At 37.6% G+C, this 26,298-nt stretch overlaps 4 protein-coding genes and 1 non-coding gene across 9 annotated transcripts in view; 2 read left to right on the plus strand and 3 right to left on the minus strand.

Moving 5' to 3' along the window:
- The first annotated feature begins 55 nt into the window (after window positions 1-55).
- Window positions 56-26,298, plus strand: part of LOC104731170 (cysteine-rich receptor-like protein kinase 5) — a 76,797-nt gene continuing 50,554 nt past the window's right edge. Inside the window, exons 1-6 of one of the 2 annotated variants that reach the window (XM_010450456.3) lie at window positions 56-1,105; window positions 1,176-1,297; window positions 1,386-1,596; window positions 1,681-1,918; window positions 2,004-2,157; window positions 2,245-2,696. In XM_010450456.3, the coding sequence (XP_010448758.2) occupies window positions 118-1,105; window positions 1,176-1,297; window positions 1,386-1,596; window positions 1,681-1,918; window positions 2,004-2,157; window positions 2,245-2,553 (2,022 nt within the window). In that variant the 5' untranslated portion in view covers window positions 56-117 and the 3' untranslated portion in view covers window positions 2,554-2,696. Of the gene's footprint in view, window positions 1,106-1,175; window positions 1,298-1,385; window positions 1,597-1,680; window positions 1,919-2,003; window positions 2,158-2,244; window positions 2,697-26,298 lie in introns of those variants that run through there. The other variant, XM_087479830.1, reaches the window with a different exon arrangement.
- Window positions 2,865-5,738, minus strand: LOC104731171 (cysteine-rich receptor-like protein kinase 6). Of its 2 annotated transcripts, none has more exons than XM_087479828.1 (7): window positions 4,761-5,738; window positions 4,484-4,636; window positions 4,270-4,388; window positions 3,988-4,198; window positions 3,650-3,887; window positions 3,414-3,567; window positions 2,865-3,324 (listed from the first exon to the last, which is right to left on the minus strand). In XM_087479828.1, exons 1-7 carry the CDS (start codon window positions 5,602-5,604, stop codon window positions 3,007-3,009), a joined length of 2,037 nt encoding a protein of 678 aa, XP_087335954.1. In that variant the 5' UTR covers window positions 5,605-5,738; the 3' UTR covers window positions 2,865-3,006. The 2 variants fall into 2 exon arrangements, with proteins under 2 accessions (XP_087335954.1, XP_010448759.1); XM_010450457.3 differs by having other exon boundaries at window positions 4,270-4,391; window positions 4,761-5,689.
- LOC104731173 (cysteine-rich receptor-like protein kinase 8) lies at window positions 6,824-9,708 on the minus strand. Of its 2 annotated transcripts, none has more exons than XM_010450458.2 (7): window positions 8,789-9,708; window positions 8,527-8,670; window positions 8,322-8,437; window positions 7,999-8,209; window positions 7,658-7,895; window positions 7,418-7,568; window positions 6,824-7,334 (listed from the first exon to the last, which is right to left on the minus strand). In XM_010450458.2, the coding sequence occupies exons 1-7, from the start codon at window positions 9,621-9,623 to the stop codon at window positions 7,011-7,013; spliced, it is 2,019 nt and encodes a 672-aa protein (XP_010448760.1). In that variant the 5' UTR covers window positions 9,624-9,708; the 3' UTR covers window positions 6,824-7,010. The 2 variants fall into 2 exon arrangements, with proteins under 2 accessions (XP_010448760.1, XP_087335955.1); XM_087479829.1 differs by having other exon boundaries at window positions 8,527-8,673; window positions 8,789-9,680.
- Window positions 11,370-17,425, minus strand: LOC109124920 (cysteine-rich receptor-like protein kinase 7). Of its 2 annotated transcripts, XM_087479842.1 has the most exons (8): window positions 16,456-17,425; window positions 14,225-14,362; window positions 14,011-14,129; window positions 13,714-13,924; window positions 13,375-13,612; window positions 13,146-13,296; window positions 12,800-13,074; window positions 11,370-11,562 (listed from the first exon to the last, which is right to left on the minus strand). In XM_087479842.1, exons 1-7 carry the CDS (start codon window positions 17,264-17,266, stop codon window positions 12,823-12,825), a joined length of 1,920 nt encoding a protein of 639 aa, XP_087335968.1. In that variant the 5' UTR covers window positions 17,267-17,425; the 3' UTR covers window positions 11,370-11,562; window positions 12,800-12,822. The 2 variants fall into 2 exon arrangements, with proteins under 2 accessions (XP_087335968.1, XP_087335967.1); XM_087479841.1 differs by lacking the exon at window positions 11,370-11,562 and having other exon boundaries at window positions 12,637-13,074; window positions 16,456-17,355.
- On the plus strand, window positions 25,420-25,526 carry LOC147930339 (small nucleolar RNA R71). Its single transcript, XR_015576806.1, has one exon. It is a non-coding gene; the product is annotated as a small nucleolar RNA R71 (small nucleolar RNA).

The following is a 26,298-nucleotide window of genomic DNA, read 5'->3' on the forward strand; positions in this document are numbered from 1 at the left end:
GGAACTGCAAATGCAAAAAGTCGTATTGGTTTTACAGAGCAGCACTCTTCATTGGCTTCAGATTTATCAAAAGACCAATCAAATAAATACATTTAAAATCACTTCTGAATAAGAATAATGGCTGCTTATGGTTCTCTCTTCCTTCTCCTCGCCTTCCTTACAAGCTTGAAACCTTCTATACAGATAGTACAGCAACCCGTCCCTAACTACGTCGGCTATAGTTGTACAAATGGGAAAACTTACCTCAAAAACAGCACATACTCCTCCAATCTCCGAACCCTTTTGTCTACTCTTTCTTCCAGCAACACCTTCTCCACCGGATTCTATAGCCTCGTTTTAGGTCAGAATCCTGACTTGGTTTTCGCACTTTACCTCTGCCGTGGAGATGCCTCGTCTGAAGTCTGCCGTGACTGTGTCGTCTATGCTATTAACGAACTTCTGAATCAATGTCTAGATGGGAAAGAAGCCTTCATATTATGCGAAGACTGCATGCTTCGATACGCTGACAGGAATATTCTCTTGGATCCTCCTACAACAAGAAATGAAATCCTCATGGTGAACCAGCAGGATGTTACGGCAAACATATCAGATCGCTTCAATAAGGTACTCTTCTCTTTGATGAACGAAGCTGCAGAGGAGGCTTCTGAAACTGAAAGTCCAAGAAAATTTGCGATTAAGAAGACGTACATCACATCGTCCCAAACGGTTTATGTAATGGTTCAGTGCACGCCTGGTCTGACAAGAGACAGCTGCTTAAGTTGTCTGCAACGTATCATCGGTATATTGCCTCGTAACACAATAGGAGGAATAATTTTTGTGCCGACTTGTACCTTAAGGTACTATCCTGATCCTTCCTTCGGTGACACCCCACTTACTCCGCTGGTACCAGCTCCTCCATTGCCAGTACGTCAAGCTATTCTCCCTCCTCCGCAGCCGAGCATTTCTGATCTAAGACTTAACGTACCAAAAGGCAAAAAATCCACAATAATAATCATAGCAAGTGTAGTTGTCCTGCTTGCTATCTCTGTTCTGCTTTTCATAGCTTGTTATTGTTTCCGTGCAAAAAGGGCCAAGAAGACTTATGAAACAGCAGCTGCGGATGATGGTAAAAGACTCCAAGAGATACTAGTTATTGCTTCTCAAATTTTTTATTTATGGAGCATTTTATCTTGCAGATGGGGATGATATTACAACTGCAGGCTCACTGCAGTTTGATTTTAAGGTTGTTGAAGCTGCGACAGATAATTTTTCCGAAAGTAACAAACTCGGTCAAGGTGGATTCGGACAAGTTTACGAGGTACACTACCTGTTCGTTCAGCAGCCTAATTAGTTGCATGAGAGTTTTCCGTAAGGTGATAACTCTGTTTAGTGCCCAATCGTTTTAGGGAACTCTTCCTAATGGTTTACAAGTTGCTGTGAAGAGACTTTCAAAAACATCAGGACAAGGTGAAAAAGAGTTCAAGAACGAAGTAGTTGTTGTTGCAAAGCTTCAGCACAAAAATTTGGTGAAGCTTCTCGGATTTTGTTTGGAGAGAGAAGAGAAGATACTTGTCTACGAGTTTGTGCATAACAAAAGCCTTGATTACTTCTTGTTTGGTATGTTAAACCAATGCTAATTATCATAGACATATAATTTTGTTTAAAATGATTTTTTGACATTCTTACTATATGGGTGTGAAGACTCTAGAATGCAGAGCCAACTGAATTGGACTAGAAGGTATAAGATCATAGGAGGCATTGCTAGAGGAATTCTCTATCTTCACCAAGATTCACGGCTCACGATTATACATCGAGACCTCAAAGCTGGTAACATCTTACTGGACGCTGACATGAATCCGAAAGTTGCAGATTTTGGAATGGCTAGAATTTTTGAAATGGACCAAACCGAAGCCAATACAAGAAGAGTAGTTGGAACCTAGTAATTTTTGCTTACTCCATCTAATTTAATTTAATAGGCTTGTATCATGCTTCTATTAACTCAAAACTTTTATGTATGATTTCAGTGGTTACATGTCCCCGGAGTATGCAATGTACGGTCACTTCTCAATGAAATCAGATGTCTATAGCTTTGGAGTCTTAGTTCTTGAGATAATAAGTGGGAGGAAGAACAGCAGTCTCCGTCAGATGGATGGTAGTGTATGCAACTTGGTTACATATGTGAGTGTAAACAGTTTTAGTAATCTCAATATGTTCTGTTATACTTTAGAAGTTACCAATGTTTTGAATTGTTTAAATGTTTGATAGACTTGGAGACTATGGAGCAGTGGGTCTCCACTAGAGCTTGTGGATACATCTTTTCGTGATAACTATCAAAGAAACGAAATTAGCAGATGCATCCATATCGCTTTATTATGTGTCCAAGAAGATACCCAAGATCGTCCAAACATGTCAGCAATCGTCCAAATGCTTACTACTAGCTTGATCGCCCTAGCAATGCCTAAACCACCTGGATTTTTCTTTGGAAATAGGCATGAACAAGCTGGTCCATCCGTCCATAAGTATGCTCCCTGCTCCATCGATGATGCATCCATTACTTCTGTAGCTCCTCGTTAAAAGACAAACTCAGTTCACAAACCATAAACAATCGCTAATTTTGTGCTCATATTAGAATCTAGAAGAATGCTTTGTGGTCATGGTATATGATATAAGCCCTCCCAGTTTTGAGTTAAAAACAAACCACGTAAGGTTTTATCAAAGTCTTAACATTGTCTATCTCACCACATTATAAATCATGTACATCACTTTGCCACAGTACTCTGTTTTTTCCTCTGTTTCCAAATCACATGGTTCAAGATCATTGGAGGTATTCACTTTTCACTTACATAGGTAAAATTTTGAATCGGTGGTGATGTCAGCAGCGAGACTAGATTAATTATTCTTTAATTAAAAATCAAACCAAATTACAAATGGTTTTAACAAACCAAATCGAAACTAAACAATAAAAAGGCTTGATCAAGTCTAGAAATATGTATATATTTGCTTTAAGCCTGAAGGTTAACACCATATTTAGCGAGGATATAAATCAGTGATTGATGCATCGTCAATAGACCCTGACTTGTCCGTGGTAGATTGATCTGAACCATGCAGGTTCTTTTCGGGTCTACCTTGAATGAAAAACCCTGGTTGTCGAGGCAGTGGTAAAGTCACAGTATTACTAGTGAGCATCATGAAAATGGTTGATATTGTTGGACGCTTTACAGGATCTTCTTGAACACATAAAAGACCGATATGGATGCATCGAACCACTTCACTATTCTGGCAATTATCTACTATAAGTGGATCCACGAGGGCTAATGCTGCTTTGTTATTCCAGAGCCTCCAAGCCTAGAATATCAATTTATCAATCAGTTCTAGCTAACATTTCTTAATGTAAGGTAGGAGTGGTACTAAATATTGATTGCCTTAAAACATACATGTGTGAGCAAGTCTTGTGCGCCGCCGTCTGCCTCGTCGAAGCTGCTATTCTTCCTACCACTTATAATCTCAAGAACTAACACGCCAAAGCTATAGACATCAGATTTCATTGAGAATTGGCCATGCATCGCATATTCAGGAGACATGTAACCGCTGGAATCCACAACAAAAGAACATTAGTATATATGTTGACAAAATAATGCTCAATTTATGAGACGTGAGGTGGAAGACTTACTAGGTGCCAACTATTCTGCTTGTGTTATCCTGCGTTTGGTCCAATCCGAAGATCCTAGCCATTCCAAAATCTGCAATTTTTGGATTTATATCCACATCTAGGAGAATGTTACTCGCTTTAAGGTCACGGTGTATAATTTTGAGCTGTGAATCTTCATGGAGATATAGAATCCCTCGAGCAATTCCTCCAATGATCTTGTATCGTTGCGTCCAGTCCAGCTGAACTTGCTTTGTAGGGTCTGTGCACATCCATGAGTTACAGTTAAATAAAGATAAGTAACCCTAACTTTAAAAGAATGGCTAAAGAATCACTGAAAGAATGCAATAAATGCAACTGACCAAAGAGTAAATAATCAAGGCTTTTGTTTGGCATATACTCGTACACCAATATCCTTTCTTCTCCTTGTAGCGAAAACCCTAGAAGCCTAACCAAATTTCTGTGCTGAAGCTTTGCAACTACAACAACCTCGGTCTTGAACTCGGCTTCACCTTGTCTTGAGTTTTTCGACAATCTCTTCACCGCAACTTCTTTCCCATTTGAAAATGTACCCTATCCGTTTCAAAATTTTAATCAGCATCATCTCGTTATTGGTGACAAGAACTAATAATAATATAGTTTACCTTGTAAACCACGCCAAATCCACCTTTACCAATCTTATTTCTTTCTGCAAAATTATTTGTTGCAGTTTGGATTGTTCTATAGTCTAGCTGTAGTGAGTCTGCGGCTTTTATATCATTTCCTACTGCACAACAAAATGTCTCAGTAATAAAAAAAAATGAGGCGGATGAATGACATTAATCATAATCCAATTAAGTTTGTTTAATAGATCTTTACCCTCAGAATCAGATGGAGGTGCTGCGTCATAAGTCTTCTTTTTCCTTTTTGCAAGGAAACAATAACCAGCTATTGAAAGTAGAACAACCGCTATAATAGGTACAACGATGGCTACCACTAACAAAAGCCTTGATTTTGAATTCACACCCTTCCCTGCTTTTTAAAGATCATTGGCTTAAGATCAGATAATGGTAGACAGAAGTATAAAAAAATACAAAATCAATCGTAAGGACAAAACAAAAACAGAGTAAAAACAGAGGAAGGAGAAAGAGTTAACCAGATGATGAAGGTGATTTCATCGGAGGAGTAGACACCGAAGATTCAAGCGGTGGGGGTGATGGTGGTGGTGGGGGTGGTGGTGGTGGGGGTGTTTGGATGGCACTCTCGTTGTAGAACGGGTAAAGTTCGTACCTTACATTACAACTCGGCCAAAAAAGTCTTCCTCCAATTCTTTTAAGATCCATTCCATCGATGCAACTTTGCAAACAGCCTATGCAGTCTTGTCTTTTAAGATCAGGAGTGCACTGAAGCAGCCCGTACAAAGTCTGGTATGCGGTCAATGCCGTCTTCACCGTAGAGAATCTTCTTTCACTGTTGCCTGCTTCAATGGAACCTTTCCTCGTCGCGGACGACACAAAACTTATGAACCCGTCTATTTGATTTTGAATAGAAGAAATATTATTAAGGTTCATCATGACTAATCCTCCTTCGTACGTAACGGTCGAGAGTATACTCTTGTTAGAGTATCTGAGCATACACTCATCGTAATAGACCACGACCTCTCTCTCGTTCGGACACCGAGTTAAGGTGTCGTTGACGGCAAAGGTGACGCAGCTACGACATACTTCCGGCGAGTAATCTCCACGGCAAAGGAAAAGTCCGGTGACCCTGTTGGGGGCTTGTCCCACCGTGATGTTTTGGAACCCGGTGGAGTAAGGGGCGTTACGGGAAGAAAGAGAAGACAAAACGGTTCTGAGATTGGTAAAGTAAGTGCTGTTACTTGTGTAAGTCGTCGTATTTGGACAATTGTGATATATGTAAGAAGGATTTTGAGCAGAAGCTCTGAAGATAGTGAGGAATGAGAAAAGGAAAAGGGAGATGAAAGACACCAAAGAAGGCATGTTTCGACTTCCTTAAGATTTGAGTTTCACATAATGGAGCTCTCTCATTTATAAACTGAAAATTTTTCTTTTCTCTCTAACTACTGCTGATTAACGTGAAAAGTAGACGACGATAAAGTCAATCAAAGTGAAACAGTCAAAGTAAACGATTTTTTTTTTCTCTTATTTTTTTTCTTTCTAGATTGTCTTTTTAATCAACAAACAAAATAAAAATTAATTATGGAAAAAGGCTATGATTTTAGTTATTAGATCAGTGATCTAAATATCATATGTGGAATATGTGGCGTTTAGTGGAGTTTGCTTTTAAAACATGATCTAAGTCATATTTTAGTTCTTTGTTTTCCGAAATGACTGAAAATCTAATACACAATAATTGTAAAGCACTATAATAGAAATTCAAAGGTTATTTTTAGATGTGTACTTTTCCGTTGAGCGTGTTGATTGGTTCTGAAGCAATGAATGAAGGATAGAAACTGATTCAGCTAGGGTTGTGAAATTACTAATGTTTTAAACTTATAACTGTTCGTTTGTAACTTGTCTGGTACGTAAGTTTAACGGTGCTGTCTTATTGACATCCAGATTTTAGAATTCTCTTCTTTTTTTTTCTGCTTATCGCTTTCACATATTTAGCCTAACATTTCAATAACAATTAAAGTTGATGTTACTGGTGTAGTTGGCTTTGACTTTCAAGAAATCGTATTGATTATTAAGTACGCAACAAGAAAGAAAAAAAAAGTTTGACGTGCTGGATGGTTTTCAAATTTTGACTCGTTTGTAGTCTAGTAGTCATGACCCAGTAAAGATAAGAAGAAAAAGAAATGTATCCTTAACTACAGCACAAACAACACGCATAGTGACATTTACCTCTGTCGTGAGTCGTGACATCGTTAGACTCGTGGATCTGGTTATTGTACATAATTTCCAGGAGAGTAATTAGCTCCATGCATGCATATATTGTGCTTTTGTGTTCAACTTGTGAAGTTGTGATGCTCACTGTGACTTAACAACGGAACCATGACTTTATATCTTCAAGAATAGTATACCCGCAAAAGACCGCTTGATTCAGAACAATCTATTAAAAGCAAATATTTATGTTCCATGGTCTATTGTGGATACATCGATCACCAATTCACCATATGTCCTCGTTGAAAGTGGTACTGAAGATTAGTTTAAAAATTGTTTCGTTGTATTTAAAATGTATATATATAACAATGATAAATTTGGATTTTGAAGTTATTTTAACTAAAAATCAGACCAAATTACAAATTGTTGTAACAAACAACAAATTAGAACTAAACAATAAACAAGGTTGATCGCCTATAGAAGTATCAAATATGTAATAAATACATGCTTAAACTTGATTTCAGTAATGCCAGTTAATCCAAGCTCGAAGGCTAACACCATATTCAAGGAGGATATATATAAGTGATCGATGCATCATCAACATATACTGGATCTGACTTGGTCGACGTAGATTGATCTGAATCAAGCGGGTCCTTTTCGGGTCTACTTTGAATGGAAAACCCTGGTTGTTGAGGCACTGGTAAAGTGATAGTATTACTAGTGAGCATCACACAAATGGTTGACATTGTCGGACGTTGTACCGGATCGTTTTGAACACATAAAAGACTGATATGGATGCATCGAACCACTTCACTCTTCTGGCAGTTATCTAATATAACTTGATCCACAAGGTCTAATGCTGTTCCGTTACTCCAGAGCCTCCAAGCCTAGAATATCAATTTATCAATCAGTTCTAGCTAACATTCCTCATTGTAGGAGAGGTAAATATTGATTGCCTTTAAAAACTTACATGTGTGACCAAGTCTTGTGAGTTGCTTGTCTCGTCAAAGTTGCTATTCTTCCTACCGCTTATAATCTCAAGAACTAACACTCCAAAGCTATAGACATCAGATTTCATTGAGAACTGGCCATGCAACGCATATTCAGGAGACATGTAACCGCTGGAATCAATAAGAGAGCTTTAGTACGTATGTTGACAAGATAATGTTCAACAAAATTCAACTTGTGAGAATTTAGGTGGAAGACTTACAAGGTACCAACTATTCTGCTTGTGTTCTCTTGGGTTTGGTCCAATCCGAAGATCCTAGCCATTCCAAAATCCGCAATTTTGGGATTTATATCCGCATCTAGGAGAATGTTACTTGCTTTTAGGTCACGGTGTATGATTGTGAGCCGAGAATCTTGATGGAGATAAAGAATTCCCCGAACAACTCCTCCAATGATATTGTATCGGCGAGTCCAGTCCAGCTGAATCTGCTTTGAAGGGTCTGTGCACATCCATGAATTACATATAAATCTTAAGATTTACAACCCCAATTTCCTAAGATGGCTTAAAAAATCATTGAAACAAAGAAATAAAATGCAACTGACCAAAGAGGAAGTAATCAAGGCTTTTGTTGGGCATATACTCGTACACCAATATCCTTTCTTCTCCTTGTAGCGAAAACCCTAGAAGCCTAACCAAATTTCTGTGCTGAAGCTTTGCAACAACAACAACCTCGTTCTTGAACTCTGTTTCACCTTGTCCTGATGATTTTGATAATCTCTTCACCGCAACATCAGTCCCATTCGAAAGTGTACCCTATCCATGTTTTTATCAGTTATCACCATAATCACGTTATCCACTGTGTTGCAACAAAAAGTACAAATACCTCAGGAGCAAGTAGAGAACTAATAGTAATTTTATAGTATACCTTGTAAACCTCACCAAATCCACCTCGACCAATCTTATTATTCTCTGAATAATCATTTGTTGCAGCTTGAACTGTTCTATAATCAAGTTGCAACGACTCTATGGTTGTTATATCATCTACTGACGCAGAATAAAAGAGTTAGTAATCAGGAAAAATATACTTATGAATGAAGTTAATCAAACCAAATTAAGATTGTTTATTTTACCTTTACCCTCAGATGCAGGCGCTGTGTCATAAACCTTCTTAGCCCTTTTTGCAAGGAAACAATAACCAGCTATGAAAAGCAGAACAGCCACTATAATAAGCACAACAATGGCTACCACTAACATATTTGAATTCCCACCTTTCCCTGCTTTCCAAACATCATTTGCTTAGTCCAAATTATGTTAAAAAAACGAAACTTTCTGTTTTGGTGCTATTTCCAAAAAAACAGGGCAAAAAAAACAGAGGTAGTAAAAAGTGTTTACCAGGTAGTGAAGGAGATATCACCGGAGGAGTAGACACAGGCGACTGTAGCGGTGGTGATGATGGTAGTGGTGGTGGTGATGGTGTTTTAATGCCGGTTTCGTTGTAAAACGCATAAAGCTCGTACCTTGCATTACAACTCGGATAAAGAAGTCTTGCTCCAATTCGGTAAAGAGACATTCCGCCGACCGAATGTAGCAAACAGCTCATGCAGTCCTGTCTTGTTAGATCAGGAGTGCACTGAAGCAGCCCGTAAAAAGTCTGAAATTTGGTCAATTCCGTCTTTATCGTATAAAAATTTCTAGAACTTTTGACTGCTTCGGTGGCAGCTCGGTTCATCGAGGAGGACACCGTAGCTATGAACAGTTCTATTTGATTTTGATTAGAAGAAATATTATTCATGTTTTGCATGAAAAGATGTCCGTCGTACGTAAGGGTCGATAGAATATTCCTGTGAGAGTATCTGAGCATACACTGATCGTAATACAGCACGACCTCTCTCTCATACGGACACCGAGTTAAGGTTTCGTTAACGGCAAAGGTGACGCAGCTACGACATACTTCCGGCGAACAATCTCCGCGGCAAAGGAAAATTCCGGTGACCCTGTTGGGGGATTGTCCCCACGTGGCGTTTTGGAATCCGGTGGAGTAAGAGGCGTTACGGGAAGAGAGAGAGGACAAAAGGGTTTTGAGATTGGTGAAGTAAGTGCTGTTCCTTGAATACGTTGTCGTATTTGGACAAAAACGACCTAGGTAAATAGGATTTTGAGCAGAAGCTCTGAAGCTAGTGAGAAATGAGAACAGGAAAAGGCAGATGAAAGATACCAAAGAAGACATGGTTCGACTTCCTTCAGATTTGAGTTTCACATGATGGAGCTCTCATTTATAAACTGAATAGTTTTCTTTTCTCTCTGACTAACGTGAAGTAGACGATGGTTTGTGACGACCATAAGTACGAAGTCAAAAAGTCAAAGTAAACGATTTTTTTACTTCATTTTTATTAAACAGCATATTTTTTTTGGGGAAATCATGTTAAAATTAAGTTGAATTTGAACGAAAAAATTAGTTATTTGATTAAATGATTATATTTACATAATCACTTCTTCAGCCAAACCCAAAAGTTGATAAGTATTTCTCCACCTCTAAAAGACAAGAGTTTAATGGAAGCTTGGTTTTCAAAGTTTAGAGAGTTATTAAATTTGTAGAGGTTTTTATTAGAAAGCTTAGTTATAATTAAGGGATACTCGTGCATTTCTCAAACTTGTGTGTGTATGAATAAAATTGTAAAACAATGACATCTCAACAAAAACTAAATCACCGAAAACTAAAAATTTCGAATAACAAGAAGTTTTGAGTTGATAAGGATGATTTTCTCTACTTTACTCTAGTTCTCATCCCTTAATCGCAAAATGGTAAAGTGGACAAGCTGGCACGTCATGCTCGAGTAGATTCACATTAAATTACCTATGTAAACGATTTTTCTTCCAACTGACTCGTTTGAGTTATCTTGTACTTTGTTGACAAAAAGAAAATTATTAAGTTGAATTTAATATCATGAAACCAACACATTAAATTTCATTTGAGATTGTGAATATAAAAATCCATGATACAAAATAACAAAAGAATCTCCATTTCTTTTATTTGAAAAATTCTGCATTCATAGACTGGGGAACGAATGTTAAGATGGAATGTCATAGCAAACACAGTTTGTGTGCTGTGTCAACAAAATCTTGAAACTCATAATCACCTATTCTTCTCCTGTCGTTATTCACGGGAAGTTTGGTCTGGCCTCACTGCGAAGCTCTTCATGACGCGCTATACCACGGTATGGCATCATATTATCAGCCTGCTAACGGATAACTCCCTTGGACATGATCGATTGTTTCTGGTAAGATACATTTTTCAGCTTTCTATACATTCTTTATGGGGGAGAGAAACGGTAGGCGGCAAGGAGAAACCCCTCTCCCAGCGCAGCAGCTTACTAAGTGACTCGACCAGCAGATTCGCAACCGGATTTACTCCATTCTAGGCCTACTCCATTCAGCTACAAAGAGATGCCAAGTTTGATAACTGTCTGTGAACTTGGCTTGCAAGTAACTAAAAGCATGGGCTTCCTCACTATTATTCTTTGATTTTATTTTTTCTCTCTTTAAAATTGTAAACTGATTTAATTTGGGAAAAGCTGCACTCTCTAAACGTTCGAATAATTTTACATTTTATTGGAAAAAAAAAGTCTGCATTAATCCATCTATTAATAAGTAATAACCCTCTATATATATACATGTTTTTATGAAAATACTTAGATCATTGTAACAGAAAATATAATATATATATATATATATATATTATGATTTTTGTTTGTCAAAAAATATATATTATAGTTAGATTATGAAAATGAAAATATGAATGGTATAAATTGTCCTTTTATTTTTTTGAATGAATGTAAAGTTTATCCAGCAAGAAAACCTTGTTTACATCAAGTGCAACATTTATGAGAGTAAAGTTCGAAGTTCAAAGTTCAAAGTTCATGGACCTCTAAATAGTCCTTTTATTTTTGTAGAGGAGATTTAATATTGTCTACGATTTTTTTTTTTTTTTAAAGAAAAATATACAAAAATTCAGAGGTATTAGGGTATATTTTTTTTCCCTCAATGAGTGGACCATAGTTGAATGTTCTACAATTAAATAAAGCTTTCGACCGACGTCGAAAAGAATCATTCCAAAATAGTGACTTGGTTTATTTCCTGTGAAAACACTAAATATTTAGTTAATGTTACTAGTCAAATCAACCACAACCAAAAAAAAGTGAAGACAATCATGGTCATAAAGTCCAAGCAAACAATGTTTTCGTCTAATGTATTGTCATTTTAGGTATTTTAGTGGAAAAATATGTTCTTTAAGTATTGGCAGATCCAATTTCTTAAACAACATAAAAAGTTTGTGGGAAAATTCCATGTTGAAGTTAACATGGAATTTTAAAGTACATTAATTGTTTTATCAATGATCTACGTACTTGTTGATCCAAACTCACAACTTGGTCATTGTTTCTCCATCCGGAATATATATATTCCACCTCTAGAGATTTTTTTTTTAAAGTTTTTAAAAATTTAGAAATTTTGTTGAAATTAAGGTTTTCGCAAATAAACATTTAAAGTTGCCATATTTTGAAATTTAACCCTTCATTTCTAAAAAATGCAAATCAATCTTATGATTCAAAAATAATATGCAGTATTAAATTTCTACGTAGTTACTATTTTCTAAAGATTACACGGCCACATATATTAAATTTTTTAAATTATGAAAGTTGACCTAAATTCTTCGTCGCAAGAGTTATGATTAGATATATATAATTTATCTAAATTTTACAAACTTAAAAGTCATGACAACATGTCATATTGCATTTTTTATATTTTTATTTTATTTTACATGAGATAGACTCTCTGGCAAAGTCTAGATGGTTCGAAGGATAGCGCTTGGAAGGGAACTATATAAAATGCTCTGGTCTCTGGTCTGAGGGAATGTACATGTCTATGCCTGGAACCTCTTAGTAATTAAAAAAAAAATTAAAAGATGGAAAATATATGACTTTAAATTGATACTCCTTCCAGGTTTTTTTACTTGTCGTTCTAGAGCTTTGCACACAAATTAAAAAAATAGATCAATGTTCTATTATACCCCTTCTTTAATACATTTTCTAATTTTTTATTGGTCAAAACATTAAAATAGTTGGGATAAAATTAGTATTTTTACCAAAATTATGCATTGGAAACCTAAAACGATACGTATTGAAAAACAAAATTTTTACTCTAGAATGACAACTAAAAAAACTAGAGGGAGTAAAAGCTTTTAATTGTTAAAATTTTTGTTATAATGGATATTTATGGGTATATGTTTAAAATTGTAAAAAATTGATATCTCAATTAAAACAGATTTTATTTAAAATATAGAACCACTAAAACATAAAAAGAATTGAATAACAAGAAATTATTAATGAAATATAAAAATCATGAAACCAATCGAAAAACCAATAGTTGATCTATGCATCATCAAGCGGCGTCATTTGGTGTCTACTCTGAACGAAAAACCCTGGTCTCCGAGGTACTGGTAATGTCACGGTATTAGTGAGCATCGTGAAAATGGATGACAAGGTTGGGCGGTCTACAGGATCTTCTTCAACACATAAAAGACCGATATGGATGCATCGAATAACTTTACTCTTCTCACAACTATCTGCAATAATTGGATCCACGAGGTTTAACGTTGTTCCGTTATTCCAAAGCCTCCAAGCCTAGAATATCAACCAACCGATCAGTTTTTACAACTATTACTTATTGTAAGCATGGTTTCCTTGGAACTTACATATGCCACCAAGTCTTGTACGTTGTCTGTCTCGTAGAAGCTGTTATTCCTTCTACCACTTATAATCTCGAGAACTAACACTCCAAAGCTATAGACATCTGATTTCATTGAGAAATGGCCACGCATTGCATATTCAGGAGACATGTAACCGCTGGAATCCATGACAAAACTTTGATATATTGGCCAAATAATGTTCAAGAAACATCTACTAGTCAGTGGGAAGACTTACAGCGTACCAACTACTTTGCTTGTCTTATCTTGGGTTTGGTCCATTCCAAAGATCCTTGCCATTCCAAAATCAGCAATTTTTGGATTCATATCCGCATCGAGGAGAATGTTACTCGCTTTGAGATCACGGTGTATGATTGTGAGCCTTGAATCTTGATGAAGATAGAGAATTCCTCTAGCAATGCCAGTAATGATCTTGAATCGTAGAGTCCAGTCTAGTTGACCTTTCTTTGTAGGTTCTGTGCAAATCCATAAATTACAGTTACCTCTAACTGTTTGCAGCCTCAATTTTCAGAATTTGACCAGTGAATCATTAAAACAAAGCATGAAGTGTACTGACCGAAGATGATGTAATCAAGGCTTTTGTTAGGCACATACTCGTAGACCAATATTCTTTCTTCACCTTTTAGACAAAATCCTTGAAGCTTTACCAAGTTTCGATGCTGAAGCTTTGCCACGACAACAACCTCGTTCTTGAACTCTGTTTCACCTTGTCCTGAAGTTTTCGATAGTCTCTTCACCGCAACTTCAGTCCCATTTGAAAATGTACCCTGCCCATTTTTATCAGCATCATCTCGTTATCCAAATGTGCTGGCAACAAAATTCAATAAAAATGCACAGCCTCAGACATAGTTACCTTGTAAACCTCACCAAATCCACCTTGGCCAATCTTATTTCTCTCTGAAAATCCATTTGTGGCAGATTGAATTTTTTTATAATCGAGCTGCAGTGTGTCTACGGTTGTTATATCATCTCCTGTTGCACAATAAAAGTCTTACGAATCAGAAAAAGAGGTTGATGAATGTTTTAATTAGACCCAAACAAGGTTGTTAAATCACTTGAACCTCTACCATCAAAAGCAGGTGTTGTGTTATACGTCTTCTTTGCCCTCTTTGCATGGAAACTATAACCAGCTATGAAAAGCAGAATAACCACTATAATAGGCACAACAATGACTACCAGTAAGACACTTGAATTGCCACTTTCCTCTGCGTTCCAAAATCCAAATATATCATATGAATTAAAATAATAGCAATCTGAATAAATACTACCAAAAGCTGTGTTTCTTCAATCGTATTTTTTGGATAATTTTTTCAAAAATTTTGTAGCAAATTCTAATTGTGTGTTTTACGAAATGTTGCGATTGTTCATACTAACGGGGTTTTTTTTTTTTTGTAAAATTGCAACTGCTCATTGTAGAGTTGTGTTTATTCAAATTTTCGTATCTTTTGAAACTATATATATATTTGTTTGGTTAAACTGTTTTCATTTTTTTTACCATGACACAAAATAATATAAAACTTCAATCTCAATAATTTTTACATCTTTTCTAAATTATTCTCTAGCATTCATTCTTTTAAAAGTAAAGAAATTCCTTCAATTCTTAATTTAACAAAAGATTTTTGGAATGATAAATTTAATTTACAAATTTTAGTTAATTTTAAATAAAAAAATTTAATGAAAATACCTAGAGTTTTCTTCCAAGAGTTAAATGGATTATATAGTGAGTTTTTGGATTCAAATTTTTAATATGATAATAAAGATGTCTTCTATTTAAAAGCAGTTTATATGGGTTATATACATCGGAATTTGGATTCTGCATTAACATTACAAAGTCGAGATCTGAAAAGATATCCTCAAGCTAAATGGCTATCTTGTATATTTTTCATTTGTGTTGGACGCTTTAATTGTAGTAAACGTGAAATGAATCATTTTAAATGGTATTCTTTTCCAGATAAAATTTCAAATGTTAGAAGTAAAATAATAATTCTGATTAGTCACTTCAATATAAAGGGAAGACATTTTCGTTTAATAATTTTTTATATTTATTTTTTAAAAATCATACAGTTGAGTCTGTCATTGTATAGTTGTGTCTTTTACCATAAAATATCTATAAAATATATTTATTTTGAACAACAAATCATACGGTTGTGTCTGTTTATTGTAAAGTTATGTCTTTTACAATAAAAATCTATATCAGAATAACAATCTGAATAAATGCCAGTAACAGTTGCGATTTTCATCGTACATTTTCATTAAATAGTTTTTTTTTGAAAAAACTTATTTGGTTATGCCAGTTCATTGTAGAGTTGTGTCTTTTATTATAAAAGAAAATCATATGGTTACTTTTATTTGTTGTAGAGTTATGTCTTTTCATCATATCTTATTACTTTTTGTTCCAATAGTTATGTTTATATAAATATTTATGTCTTTTGAACTATATATATATACATATATATTTGTCTCTTCTTAGATAACTAACAAATCAATGAATCATTATTCGCTAACACAAATTTTCCGTTTCATGCTGAATCTAAATAATATGAATTTTAATATTTCCAACATTATTCTATAATCTAACTAAAGATTTGAAAAATATTTATAGTAATATAGAAGTTTAATCAACTTTAATTATGTAAGTTTAAAATATGTGTTTTTAAACAATTATTTTTAGAGGTTATGTATTTTTATTATAATTATTAGTTGATAAATTTTCATTCAAGATAAAATTTATTTTATTTTTAAAATTATTTTATCAGAAATTGCGTTTACTTATTATAGTCGTTTGTTTGATATTTTTACTTAGGCTCACTTCGTCATAATATCTGTTTGTGAGTAAAATAAATATTAATAAATGTTATGATGTTTGTTACTCTTTACAATAACTTTACATACAATATCTTATACTTATAACACATATAAATTATAAGTAGAGTTGCCTTGATTCATTATGACTTTTAATTTAATATTTTTAACTAGAGTTGAAACTTTTTACCATATTATTTTTTATTATAGGTTTTTGATGGTTGTGGTTTTTAAACTCACAGTTATATATATTTAACATTTATGAAGTTTTAGCCCTACTTATTATTTTCTTCTTTTGAGATAATTTTTAATCCTATTATTTAGCATATATTTTTAAATGATTTTATAATATATAATACTAAATTTGGAATTTAATTTAACTTGTTTTGAAATACTTCAATAATAGTAATAATAATAGAAACAAAAAAATAGAAAGTTCCCCTAATTTGGAGATCTCAGGGAAAGAGAAAAAAAAGAGTAAGAAGAAATAGTTCACCAGTTCGGGCAGGAGAGGACAAAGGAGGAGTAGACACATGTGGCAGCGGTGGTGGTGGTATTCCAATGGCGGTTTCGTTGTAGAACGGATAGAGCTCGTACCTTGAGTTACAACTCGGCCAAAGAAGTCTTCCCCCAATTCTGGAAATATACATTTCGTTAATGCATTCTTGCAAGCAACGCAAACATTGTACTTTGGTCAGATCAGGAGTGCACTGAACCAGGGTATACAATGTCTCAAGTGAACTCCAGTTGGCCTTTTTCGTATAGAACTTTCTAGAACTGTTGGCTGCTTCTGCGGCAGCTTGGTTCAGCGTGGACGAAACCAACTCTTGGAATTGCCCTGCTAGTTTAACGTTAGATGAAAAATCATTGCTGTCCATTTTCCGAAATCCATTATCGAGGTTAAGGGTCGATAAAATATTCCGATGAGAGTATCTGAGCATACACTCCTCGTAATAGAGCACCGTTTCTTTCGCATTCGAACACCGAATGAAGGTTTCGTTGATAGAAAAGAGGACGCAGCTACGGCAAAATTCAGGCGAAACGTCTCCCCGACAAAGGAAAAGTCCAGTGACCCTGTCAGGGTCTTGTCCTGTGGTAGCGTTCTGGAATCCAGTGGAGTAAGAGGCGTTGGGAGAAGAGAGAGATGAAAAAAGGATTCTTAGATTGGTTGAGTAAGTGCTGTTTCTTAGGAAAGTTGTCGTGTTCGGACAGACATGGTATGTGTAAGTAGGATTTTTAGCAGAAACTCTGAAGCTTCTGAGGAAGGAGAAAAGGAAAAGCAATATGAAAGAAGCCCAAGAAGACATGTTTCGGTTTCCTCGATTTTTGTTTCAGATCATGAAGCTCGCAGTTTTCTAAATGAATCACAGGATGAGGATTGAGGATCGGTCGTGGCGACTGAGAAGTCAGTTCGGTCAAAGTAAACACCCAACTTGCGTTTATACATTATACTAAAATTTCTTTGCAGTTTCGGTTTCCTCTTGAATTTTATTTCTTTCTAGTATGGTACTAAAATTCCAACTTGTGTTGATAGTATTTGTCTTTAATATATAAAAGTTCATATGCTATTTGATATGAATTAAATAAACAATATTAATGTTGTCTAAGTTTTGTTTACAATTTATTTTTTATTTTAATAGATATTTTGAATAATTTTATCTACAATGTCATATTTATAATGGTTTTTTATAGTAAACGTTTAAATCACTTTACATTGACTATGCATTTTAGGTGCTAGGTGCTAGGTGGTGGATCACCATGACGTCTAGCAATTTCTAATACTTTTCTAAATAAGATATATTTTACAACATATTGGAGACTTGGAGTTTAAATGCAAGCCAGGACCGTACGTAAGCCTTACAAAACGCGTGAAAGTAGCGCGTTGTTTCCTCAAATCAACTGGCTACTATTATTAAGTCAGACCCACGCTGTGGGCAATGGGATCAAACTCACCAAGTAAAGATGTAGAATATAAAATGTTGTAGTTACTGTTGATTTGCTAGAGCATTTGGTCGATTGCAAAATGACAAGTTGTTTCCCTGCAAGACTTTTACTGTTTTGACTTTTAATCGTTTACTTGTTTATTACTCGGCTGCCGTCTAGTACGGAAGCAAAATGGTGCTTCATAACAATAATATTCTGATTCCTTTTTTATTCCTTAAAAACTGATATATACTAATGTTTCTTTCATTGGTCTCTTCTTTCATTTGGGTAAGAACTCAAGTTGACGTTACTTGTATCCTAACTCCTAAAAGCACGGCCGGCTATATGATACCGTTGTCGTGGACTTGCAAGAAATTGTATTATTATAACCACGAGGTGGTGGGCTATTGGTTATAGCCTTGGTGGAAAAGTCGTCCTATTGGACTAGACCAGAGATCGATTCTTCCCAAACGCAGAATTGCTCAACTTTATCCCTTTGGCCATATGGGTATGAACCCAATTCTTACGACCCATTTGCAAATCTGGAGGGATCCTACACGTGGGATATCCCTCCTCCAGAGATTAGTCTCAGACCCCTCCATAGGTCTGGGGATTTACTCTGAGTTAACAAAAGAAAAAAAATTGTATTATTTAACAGAACAGTTATATTGTTTAGTCATTACTCATTAAGTTTAGGTTACAAATAATGCACACTCTGTGATAATGTAACTACAAAGAAACCTGAATAAGAAAACACATAATAGATGCTTTTATTCTTCCTCTCTCTCTGTCTTTCGTTCAGCTCTCCTCTCCATGTATAACCCTGAAACACCTCCAGAACCCCAAAAAAGCAGCTCCACCTTCATCTCTCATCAGAGTGTCTTGAAGACACCTTAAACTTAGACTAGGTTATTTCCGGCTCTATGACCTTAGACCCCAGCCAAACTTCTACTCCTTTATCATGGTTGTGCACTACTTCAAGCTCTATGTATGATGCCATGCGCATGCTCTCTTCATTGAGTCATGTGCTCTTGCATCTGCCCTGCACAGTGCCCTGCGTTGTGTCCTACAGCTGCCAATAGCGTACAATGATACTAAGATTTTTGTATCTCCTAGCAGGTTCAATTAACCTTATGCAGTTGTAATATTTAAGGTGTCAATCCAGTTGGGAAACTTTACTAACAACTGAGATGCAATCAAAAAATCACAAGTCAAGCCAATTTAAAGAGAGTGTTTTTATCTAACAATCCTAAAACAGTCAAAATGCAAAACAGAAATGAGTCACAGAACTAGAAACGAGAATGCATGACGAGAAGCTAAAATGAATGAAAACGGAAACGAGTCTAAGCATGAACTAAAAAGCAAGAAACAAAACAGTCTCAGGAATGTAATAAAAATCAGAAATAAAGAAGTCCTAAGGATGGGAGTAATTGATGTCAGTGGAGTATCCTAGTCTATAGAGTGTTTAACATGCCACAAGCAAACCATTCCTAAACAATGAACATCACTTCTTAGCTAATCCAATCTCTTGACAGAAGCTACTCAAACTCAACCACTTCCAAACCTAGCTCTCGCTAGAGAAACATGATCAAGCATGGCATGAAAAAACAAGTTCATTCACGTCAACAAACATCCTAGACAACTAATCTCTTAGGCTAGGAATGTAAGTCTCTAGCACTAGCTGGTCAGACATTACATCGAACACCTTTTGGGTGCGGAAATATCTAAAACCTAGTTCCAATTGATCAGAGAGAAACTAGTATTTCTAACTCTAGTCCAGAAGGGAATCATACAATCAACGCTTAAACAGTCTACATCCTAAGATCATCCACCTAATCTATCTCATCCTCAAGAACTACCACACTACGCAGATCTAAAAATCATCGTCAAGGATGCAAACACAGAAAACATTGAAACAAGCATTATTAGGTAGATAAAAATAAGATGAACAACTTTGTAGAAGGAATCAAATGCAAAATCTGAATAAATTTCAAAGATATCGGAATACAAGTCTCAGAACGTATTTTTGTGGCTAGCTTAAAACCTTCTAGGAAAGAAAACAATACGGGATAAAAGATAAGATGTCTCAACCAAGACTTAACAAAATGTTTTTTTGTGAGAATATGGAAAGCCCTAAAACTTAAAACGACAAGGTAAAGCGTCGGTTCGGTAATCTCCTGAAGCGTGTGAAACCAAACATTTTTCTTCCCGACATGTGCGATCGAGTCTGTGCGCGTCGAATGGAATGCAGTGTCATCATGGCTCAGACGGACGGCTGAGGAGCATGGCTCGATCAGACAAGCTGGAGTGCGTGGCGGGGGAGCATGGCTCGATCAAACAAGATGGAGTGCGTGGTGGGGCAAGCATGGCTCGATCAAACAAGCTGGAGTGCGTGGCGGGGGAGCATGGCTCGATCAGACAAGCTGGAGTGCGTGACGGGGGAGCATGGCTCGATCAAACAAGCTGGAGTGCGTGGCGGGGGAGCATGGCTCGATAAGACAAGCTGGAGTGCGTGGCGGGGGAGCATGGCTCGATCAGACAAGCTGGAGTGCGAGGCGGGGGAGCATGGCTCGATCAGATAAGCTGGAGTGCGTGGCGGGGGAGCATGGCTCGAGCGTGGTGTATACGCATCCACTAAAACAATGATAACTCTTGAACCACACCTCCGATTGGCTTGAAATAAACGGTGTTGGAAAGATAACTCAATTTCCCTACAACTTTGATGAAGACGTCAAAAGCTAAATCCCACTCAAGTGGAACGGCTCGAATGGATGGCTCGGTTGATGCTTCCCGGAGATGGCTCAGTTGACGCTTCCTGGAAGTGTTGTGAGATTGGCTCGAAAGACGGTTCCGGGAGTGTTGTGCAGCGGATGGGTCGAGCGATGCGCTTCCAACGTCTCCTTAGTACCTGAAATACTCCGAAATACACAATGTATGCAAGGATGATGCAAGAACTACCTAAACATGCAAAGTGTATAGAAAGGACTAGAAAATGATGCAAACCAATAAGTTATCCTAGCTAAATGCATGATAAATATATGCTAAGGAGAGGCAAAATATAGACATATCAACTTCCCCAAACTTACTCTTTGCTTGCCCTCAAGCAAACAATCAAGAACAGAGTCTGGAAGAGATGTATGAAGATGGGGTCTCAGAACCTAAAACATGCTAAATAAAATAGTTAGAATCAAGGTCCTTGTTTTTAGTTCTATGATGCATGGTGAAGGAACTCTATATTTTTTCTACACATGCAATCCTATCAATCATTCCCTTTAACATTCATTAACAGAGAACCGTGAATCGAGCTAAGCAATGTCGTTGAACTCATTTGGCTAGGGTAAAAGGTTAGAGACTTAGATGGTCTCCTTCTCAAGTGGTTTCATCAATTCAGAACAAGGTTCTCTCACGAAAAGGAGTTGAGCTTAAGAGAAGGCTAAAGGTTGAAACCAACTGATACATACAAGAGCAGCGCCCTGTCTACCCAAAGAACGTTTCAAACCGAAGTTGGTTCTACCCTTCATCACAAACATTGTCTCAAACCCATTCTTTCATTCTTTACACTTGGTCTTAGGAGGAGTTCACTTCTTATCATTCTAGCGGATTGGGAAATCTTTATTATCAGTAAGGTTTTTTTTCATTTCTTCTAAGGAATCTAGACATCTTAAACATTTTACTTTCTTTTCTTTGTCTAATCTTTTTGTTTTATGCCCAGAACCAATAACTCATTATTTTGCTCAACCCAAATCCTTTACTAGACTTGTAAACCTTGAAAGCACATCCCCTTCCTAAAGACTTTCTACCCTTTACTTTCTTTTTACACTTCACTTTTCTGCATAAATCCATACCTAATACCCAAAATCGAGTTCTCACCTAGTCCTACTAGTCCGGATAACGTGAACTAGAACTACACATGATCCTACTCTTGTCGGTTAGAAACTAACACTTTCTAACAAGCTCAACTCGGAAAAATGCCTGACACTCAAGAATACAATTGGCTTGAAAGAACGGTTGGTTAAGGGTGCGGGGAACTGTTTCAAAGATGGGAATCAGCTACTTGGATTGACAAGGGTGGTAAAAATGTGAAAGACAATCCAAATATGTATATGGTATCCATGAGTTCAACTTCAATGCATAACAGGATAATTGCAAGTCAGGATTAGGTTCAGGTAGATAGGAAATGATATCAATTCAAAACATGCTTCAATCTTAAATTTTCAAGTTCAATCAACAAGCATCAAAGAACTAAGAACAAAGGCCTTGATCCTATCCTATTGAATCCAAAATGCTAACAAGGTTACAATCATCATCAACCCTTATGCTAAATGTAACAACCCTATATGAATAAACCTAGACTCAATCCTAATATGCAGGTGCAAACTACATGAACACTCTGTTTTTGTGGAAATTTTCTAAATTTTTTCAAATCTTTATGGGTTTTCTATGCAAATAGATGGATGCAGACTCAAACCTGATATGATGCAAAAAAATTTGAAATAAGAATCACAAAACACGACATCAGATACATCATCTCAAACCCTCCCCCAAACTTAAATTACACAGTCTATTGTGTAAGAAAAATTTGCAAGAGGATTGAAGAATCACAACACAAACAATTGATGAATGAAATGGTATATACAAAGGGAAGGTAGGAGTACCTCAATAGTAAAAGAAGGAGTCGGAGCTCGCCCAGGGAGGAGCGTTATATTGACTTTGTCCTTCACCTTGTTTGGGATCCGCAGGAGTGACCTCAGCTGGTTGGTCGACTTGCTGCTCAATCGCTTGCGTGTTCTGATACATGTTCCGTTGCTCGTCACACTGCATGTCATCGACTCTGGATTCGCCATGGTCCGAGACCAACACAACAACCTCGGTAGGCTGATAATCACCTTGATGTTCAACTTGCTGCTCAACCTCAACCTCATGCTCATCTCAAGCTGCAAAACGACGCGCTGATCTATGACTAGAAGAGGCTCTGGAACCTCGCGAAGCGCGTCTCCTTCTCTCCCTGGACTCATGTGACGAGTGGCGTGAAGGAGCGGGTGAAAGCGGACGCTCCCGTGACACATATGAAGATTGACGTGCTGGGGAAGGAACCGGAGAGAGTGTTCTCTGACGAGTTCGCTCGATGGAGACTTCGTGTGTGGCTCGAGAGAGGGGCTCGATCGGGTGTTGGCTTGAGTGGCTCGAGCGTAGTAGTTGGAGCGTGTGCGGAGTGAGACTGGCTCGAGCGTGACAGCGGAGGCGTGGCTCGAACGAGTGCAGAGTGATGAACCTCTCAGGATGGGTCGAGTCTGATTCCACGCCGTCGGTTGAACCTTGCTCGAGTCGACGATGGTTGAGAACGCACGGTGGTGGTTGAACTCTGCAACACCTCTTCTTCATTATCCCAAACCTCTTCCTTAATTTTCTTGGAGGAGAACTTCTCATTGTACCTTGGAGATTCTTGATTTGCCCACTCATCTCCTTCACCATAGCTGTTAACTCTTTCACTGAATCCCTTAGAATTTGAATATTTTGGAGTTCATGCAAACTGTCAAGCGCGGGAGGACTTGACTCTTGCGGTTGGTGAGGTTTAGGAAGCAGGTGTTGACGCTTAGGGAGGGTAACGACTGCACTTGAATTGGAGAATGGTCGAGTGACACTTTGAGTTTTCTCTTTGGTTACCAAAACCTCAGTTTCTACCTCATTCACACTCTCAAAGAAGTCAAACCCAGCTTTATGATCTTTCTCTTCAATCACGAAGGTCTGCCCATCAATAGTTGGTTTCTTCTTAGAATCCTTAATGTCAAACTTCATCTTGAAGTTTTTACCCAGATTGAGATCAATCATCCCTTTCTTGACATCAATGACTGCTCCAACTGTAGCTAAGAAAGGTCTTCCCAGGATTAGTGGATCTTTAGGCTCTTCATCCATTCCCAGCACCACAAAATCAGTAGGAATCTCAGCTTGTCCAATTTTGATGGACAAGTTCTCTAGTAGACCATGAGATAATCTAGTAGTCCTATCAGCCAATATTAAGCGGAGGTTGCATGACTTGTATTCGTTGAATCCTAGCCTCTGAGCTACAGAGAGTGGCATGAGGCTTACTGAAGCACCAAGGTCACATAGGCACTTTTTGAAGGTCAATGGACCTAGAGAACAAGGCAAAGTGAAAGAACCAGGGTCCTCTAGCTTCTTTGGGATAATCATCTTCTGAATAACAGCTTTGCATTCATGAATAACCCCGCCTATGTCATGCACTACCCTCTCATCTTCCAAAACCTTAGCTTGAGCTCCTTTAGCTATCTCCTCCTTTTCTTTGGTCCTTTCTGTTACCAAATCAGTTAAAAACTTTTGATATTGAGGCACAAGTGCAAATGCATCAAGCAAAGGCATCCTAAGTTCAATCTCCTTGACTTGGTTTTCGAACAGAGCTTTGTGCTTCTCAGTAAGTTGCTTCTTAAACCTCACTGGAAATGGTAGAGGTGGCTTGTATGGTGGAGGAATGAATCTCACAGGTTTATCCTTGGGAGCAGTGGGTTCTTTAGTAGCTTCAGGATCATATTGCTTGGCTGACTTAATTGGATCCTTGAGCACCTCGACAGGATCCTTTATCTGAACTTCATATTGAAGAAATTCCTCCCCATCTAAACTCTCAGTGTCCTCAGTGAGCCTTACATCTACAGCTTGGGTGGTGATGGCATGCATAGTAGCATAGTCCTTGGGGTTTTGAACTGCTTTTCCAGGTAGTTGGCCAGTTGTTGGGGTAGAAGTAGAAACAGTCTTGCCTTCCATATACTTCATCTTGGAGTTAAGAGCTTCAAACTTGACATTCAGATCATTGTAAGAACATTTCATCCGCTGACTGAGTTCAGCAAACTTCTTAGCAGTATCCAGAGAACCACTAGCTTGACCTTGAAGAAGTTGTTGCAATATGTGCTTCATTTCTTGATCTGGAGCTTGAGTAGGTTGAACTTGTTGAGGTGAAAATCCTGGTGGTGGTCCAGAAGGAGCGTGAGAACTTTACTGGAACTGTTGCTTAGGCACGAATCCTTGATTGTAATGAACAAAAGGTTTTTGCGGACCTTGTTGTTGCTGCTGAGGAGGGTACACCTGATCTTGTGGATTTGCAACATTGGTGCTCCGGTAAGACAAATTGGGGTTCGTCTTGTAGGGGTTATAACCCTTGTTGTATCCACCTTGATTCTGGACGTAGTTGATTGCTTCAGACTGCTCACCCTTCCCATCCTGAACTTGAAAAGGGTCATCCTCAGATACGAAATGGACAGTCTGTTGCTGACTTAGCAAGAGGCGGTCAAGCTTGTCATTGACATACTTAAGGTCCCTCTTGTACTTCTCCTCAGACCCAGCGTCGCCGCGAACTGTGTGGTCATAGTCCTTATTGTAGTTGCCGTTAGACTGAGCGAGATTCTCAACCAGTTGCCATCCTTCCTCAACGACTTTGTTCAAGAAATTACCGTTAGAAGCAGTGTCAAGCAGCATACGTATCTTTGGTAGTACACCACGGTAGAGAGTGCTCAGCAGTGACTCGTTGCTGAAACCATGGTGTAGACACTGGCTGTGGTAACCCTTGAAACGCTCCCAGGCTTCACAGAATGATTCTGAGCTCTTCTGAGTAAAGCTAGAAATCATATTCCTGAGACGTGCTTTTCTGGAGTTGGAGAAGAACTTGGCCAAGAACGCTTTCTTGCAACCATCCCATGTGGTGATTGATTCCTTGGGAAGGTTTTTCTCCCATTGATGAGCCTTGTCTCCCAGGGAGAATGGGAAGAGGCGGAACTTGTAACCGTCCTCACTCACGCCGTTGATCTTGGTGAGACTGCACAGATGGTCGAACTCGTCCAAGTGGTCGAGTGGATCCTCCATAGGTAACCCGTGGAACTTGTTTCCTTGGATCATGGAGATCAGACCACTTTTGATTTTGAAGTTGTTGTTCTGCACGGCGGGAGGGACGATTCCAGCACGCTGAGTATGAGTGTTCGGTGCATCCCCAACACCAATGTTTCGCGGTCCCAGATGTGGTTCATTATGTTGTTCCATAGTGACTGGTACGGGATGATCGTCGGAAGTACGAGCTTGTCGTGGACGTTGCAACCGATTGTTTTCGTCGATAACAGGAAGGAGATTCTGATGCACTCAATCTGGTGTGCATGCAAGGTTGCAATCAACAGGTGCCTGAGGTGCAAGACAAACTAGCAGACAACCAAAACAAGTCAGTACCCAGAATGATAAGTGTAACAGAACTTAATCTTGCAAAACTTTTAATCTTAAATGTAGCAAAACAAATCCCAAATGGCAACGGCGCCAAATTAATACTAGGATTTTTGTGTGCCTATCCTAGTAGGTTCAATTACCCTTATGTAGTTGTAATACTTAAGGTGTCAATCCAATTGGGAATCTTTACTATCACTCAAGA

Source organism: Camelina sativa, chromosome 12, assembly GCF_030686135.1.
Source record: "Camelina sativa cultivar CO46 ecotype springtype chromosome 12, ASM3068613v1".
In the NCBI taxonomy this organism is placed as follows: Eukaryota; Viridiplantae; Streptophyta; class Magnoliopsida; order Brassicales; family Brassicaceae; genus Camelina; species Camelina sativa.

Bases quoted from the DNA above. Each gene is read 5' to 3' on its own strand.
- LOC104731171 (XM_010450457.3), bottom strand. From the start codon at position 5,604: ATGCCTTCTTTGGTGTCTTTCATCTCCCTTTTCCTTTTCTCATTCCTC. The intron at 4,392-4,483 runs GTAAAGATCTAT...TTTGTTGTGCAG, and splicing joins ACCTCCATCTGATTCTGAGG to TAGGAAATGATATAAAAGCC. The intron at 3,568-3,649 runs GTAAGTCTTCCA...TGTGGATTCCAG, and splicing joins AGCAGAATAGTTGGCACCTA to CGGTTACATGTCTCCTGAAT.
- LOC104731173 (XM_087479829.1), bottom strand. From the start codon at position 9,623: ATGTCTTCTTTGGTATCTTTCATCTGCCTTTTCCTGTTCTCATTTCTC. The intron at 8,210-8,321 runs GTATACTATAAA...AAACATGGATAG, and splicing joins GATTTGGTGAGGTTTACAAG to GGTACACTTTCGAATGGGAC. The intron at 7,335-7,417 runs GTAAGTTTTTAA...TTGATATTCTAG, and splicing joins CACAAGACTTGGTCACACAT to GCTTGGAGGCTCTGGAGTAA.
- LOC109124920 (XM_087479842.1), bottom strand. From the start codon at position 17,266: ATGTCTTCTTGGGCTTCTTTCATATTGCTTTTCCTTTTCTCCTTCCTC. The intron at 13,925-14,010 runs GTAACTATGTCT...AAAAATGGGCAG, and splicing joins GATTTGGTGAGGTTTACAAG to GGTACATTTTCAAATGGGAC. The intron at 13,613-13,713 runs GTCAGTACACTT...GGATTTGCACAG, and splicing joins CCTTGATTACATCATCTTCG to AACCTACAAAGAAAGGTCAA.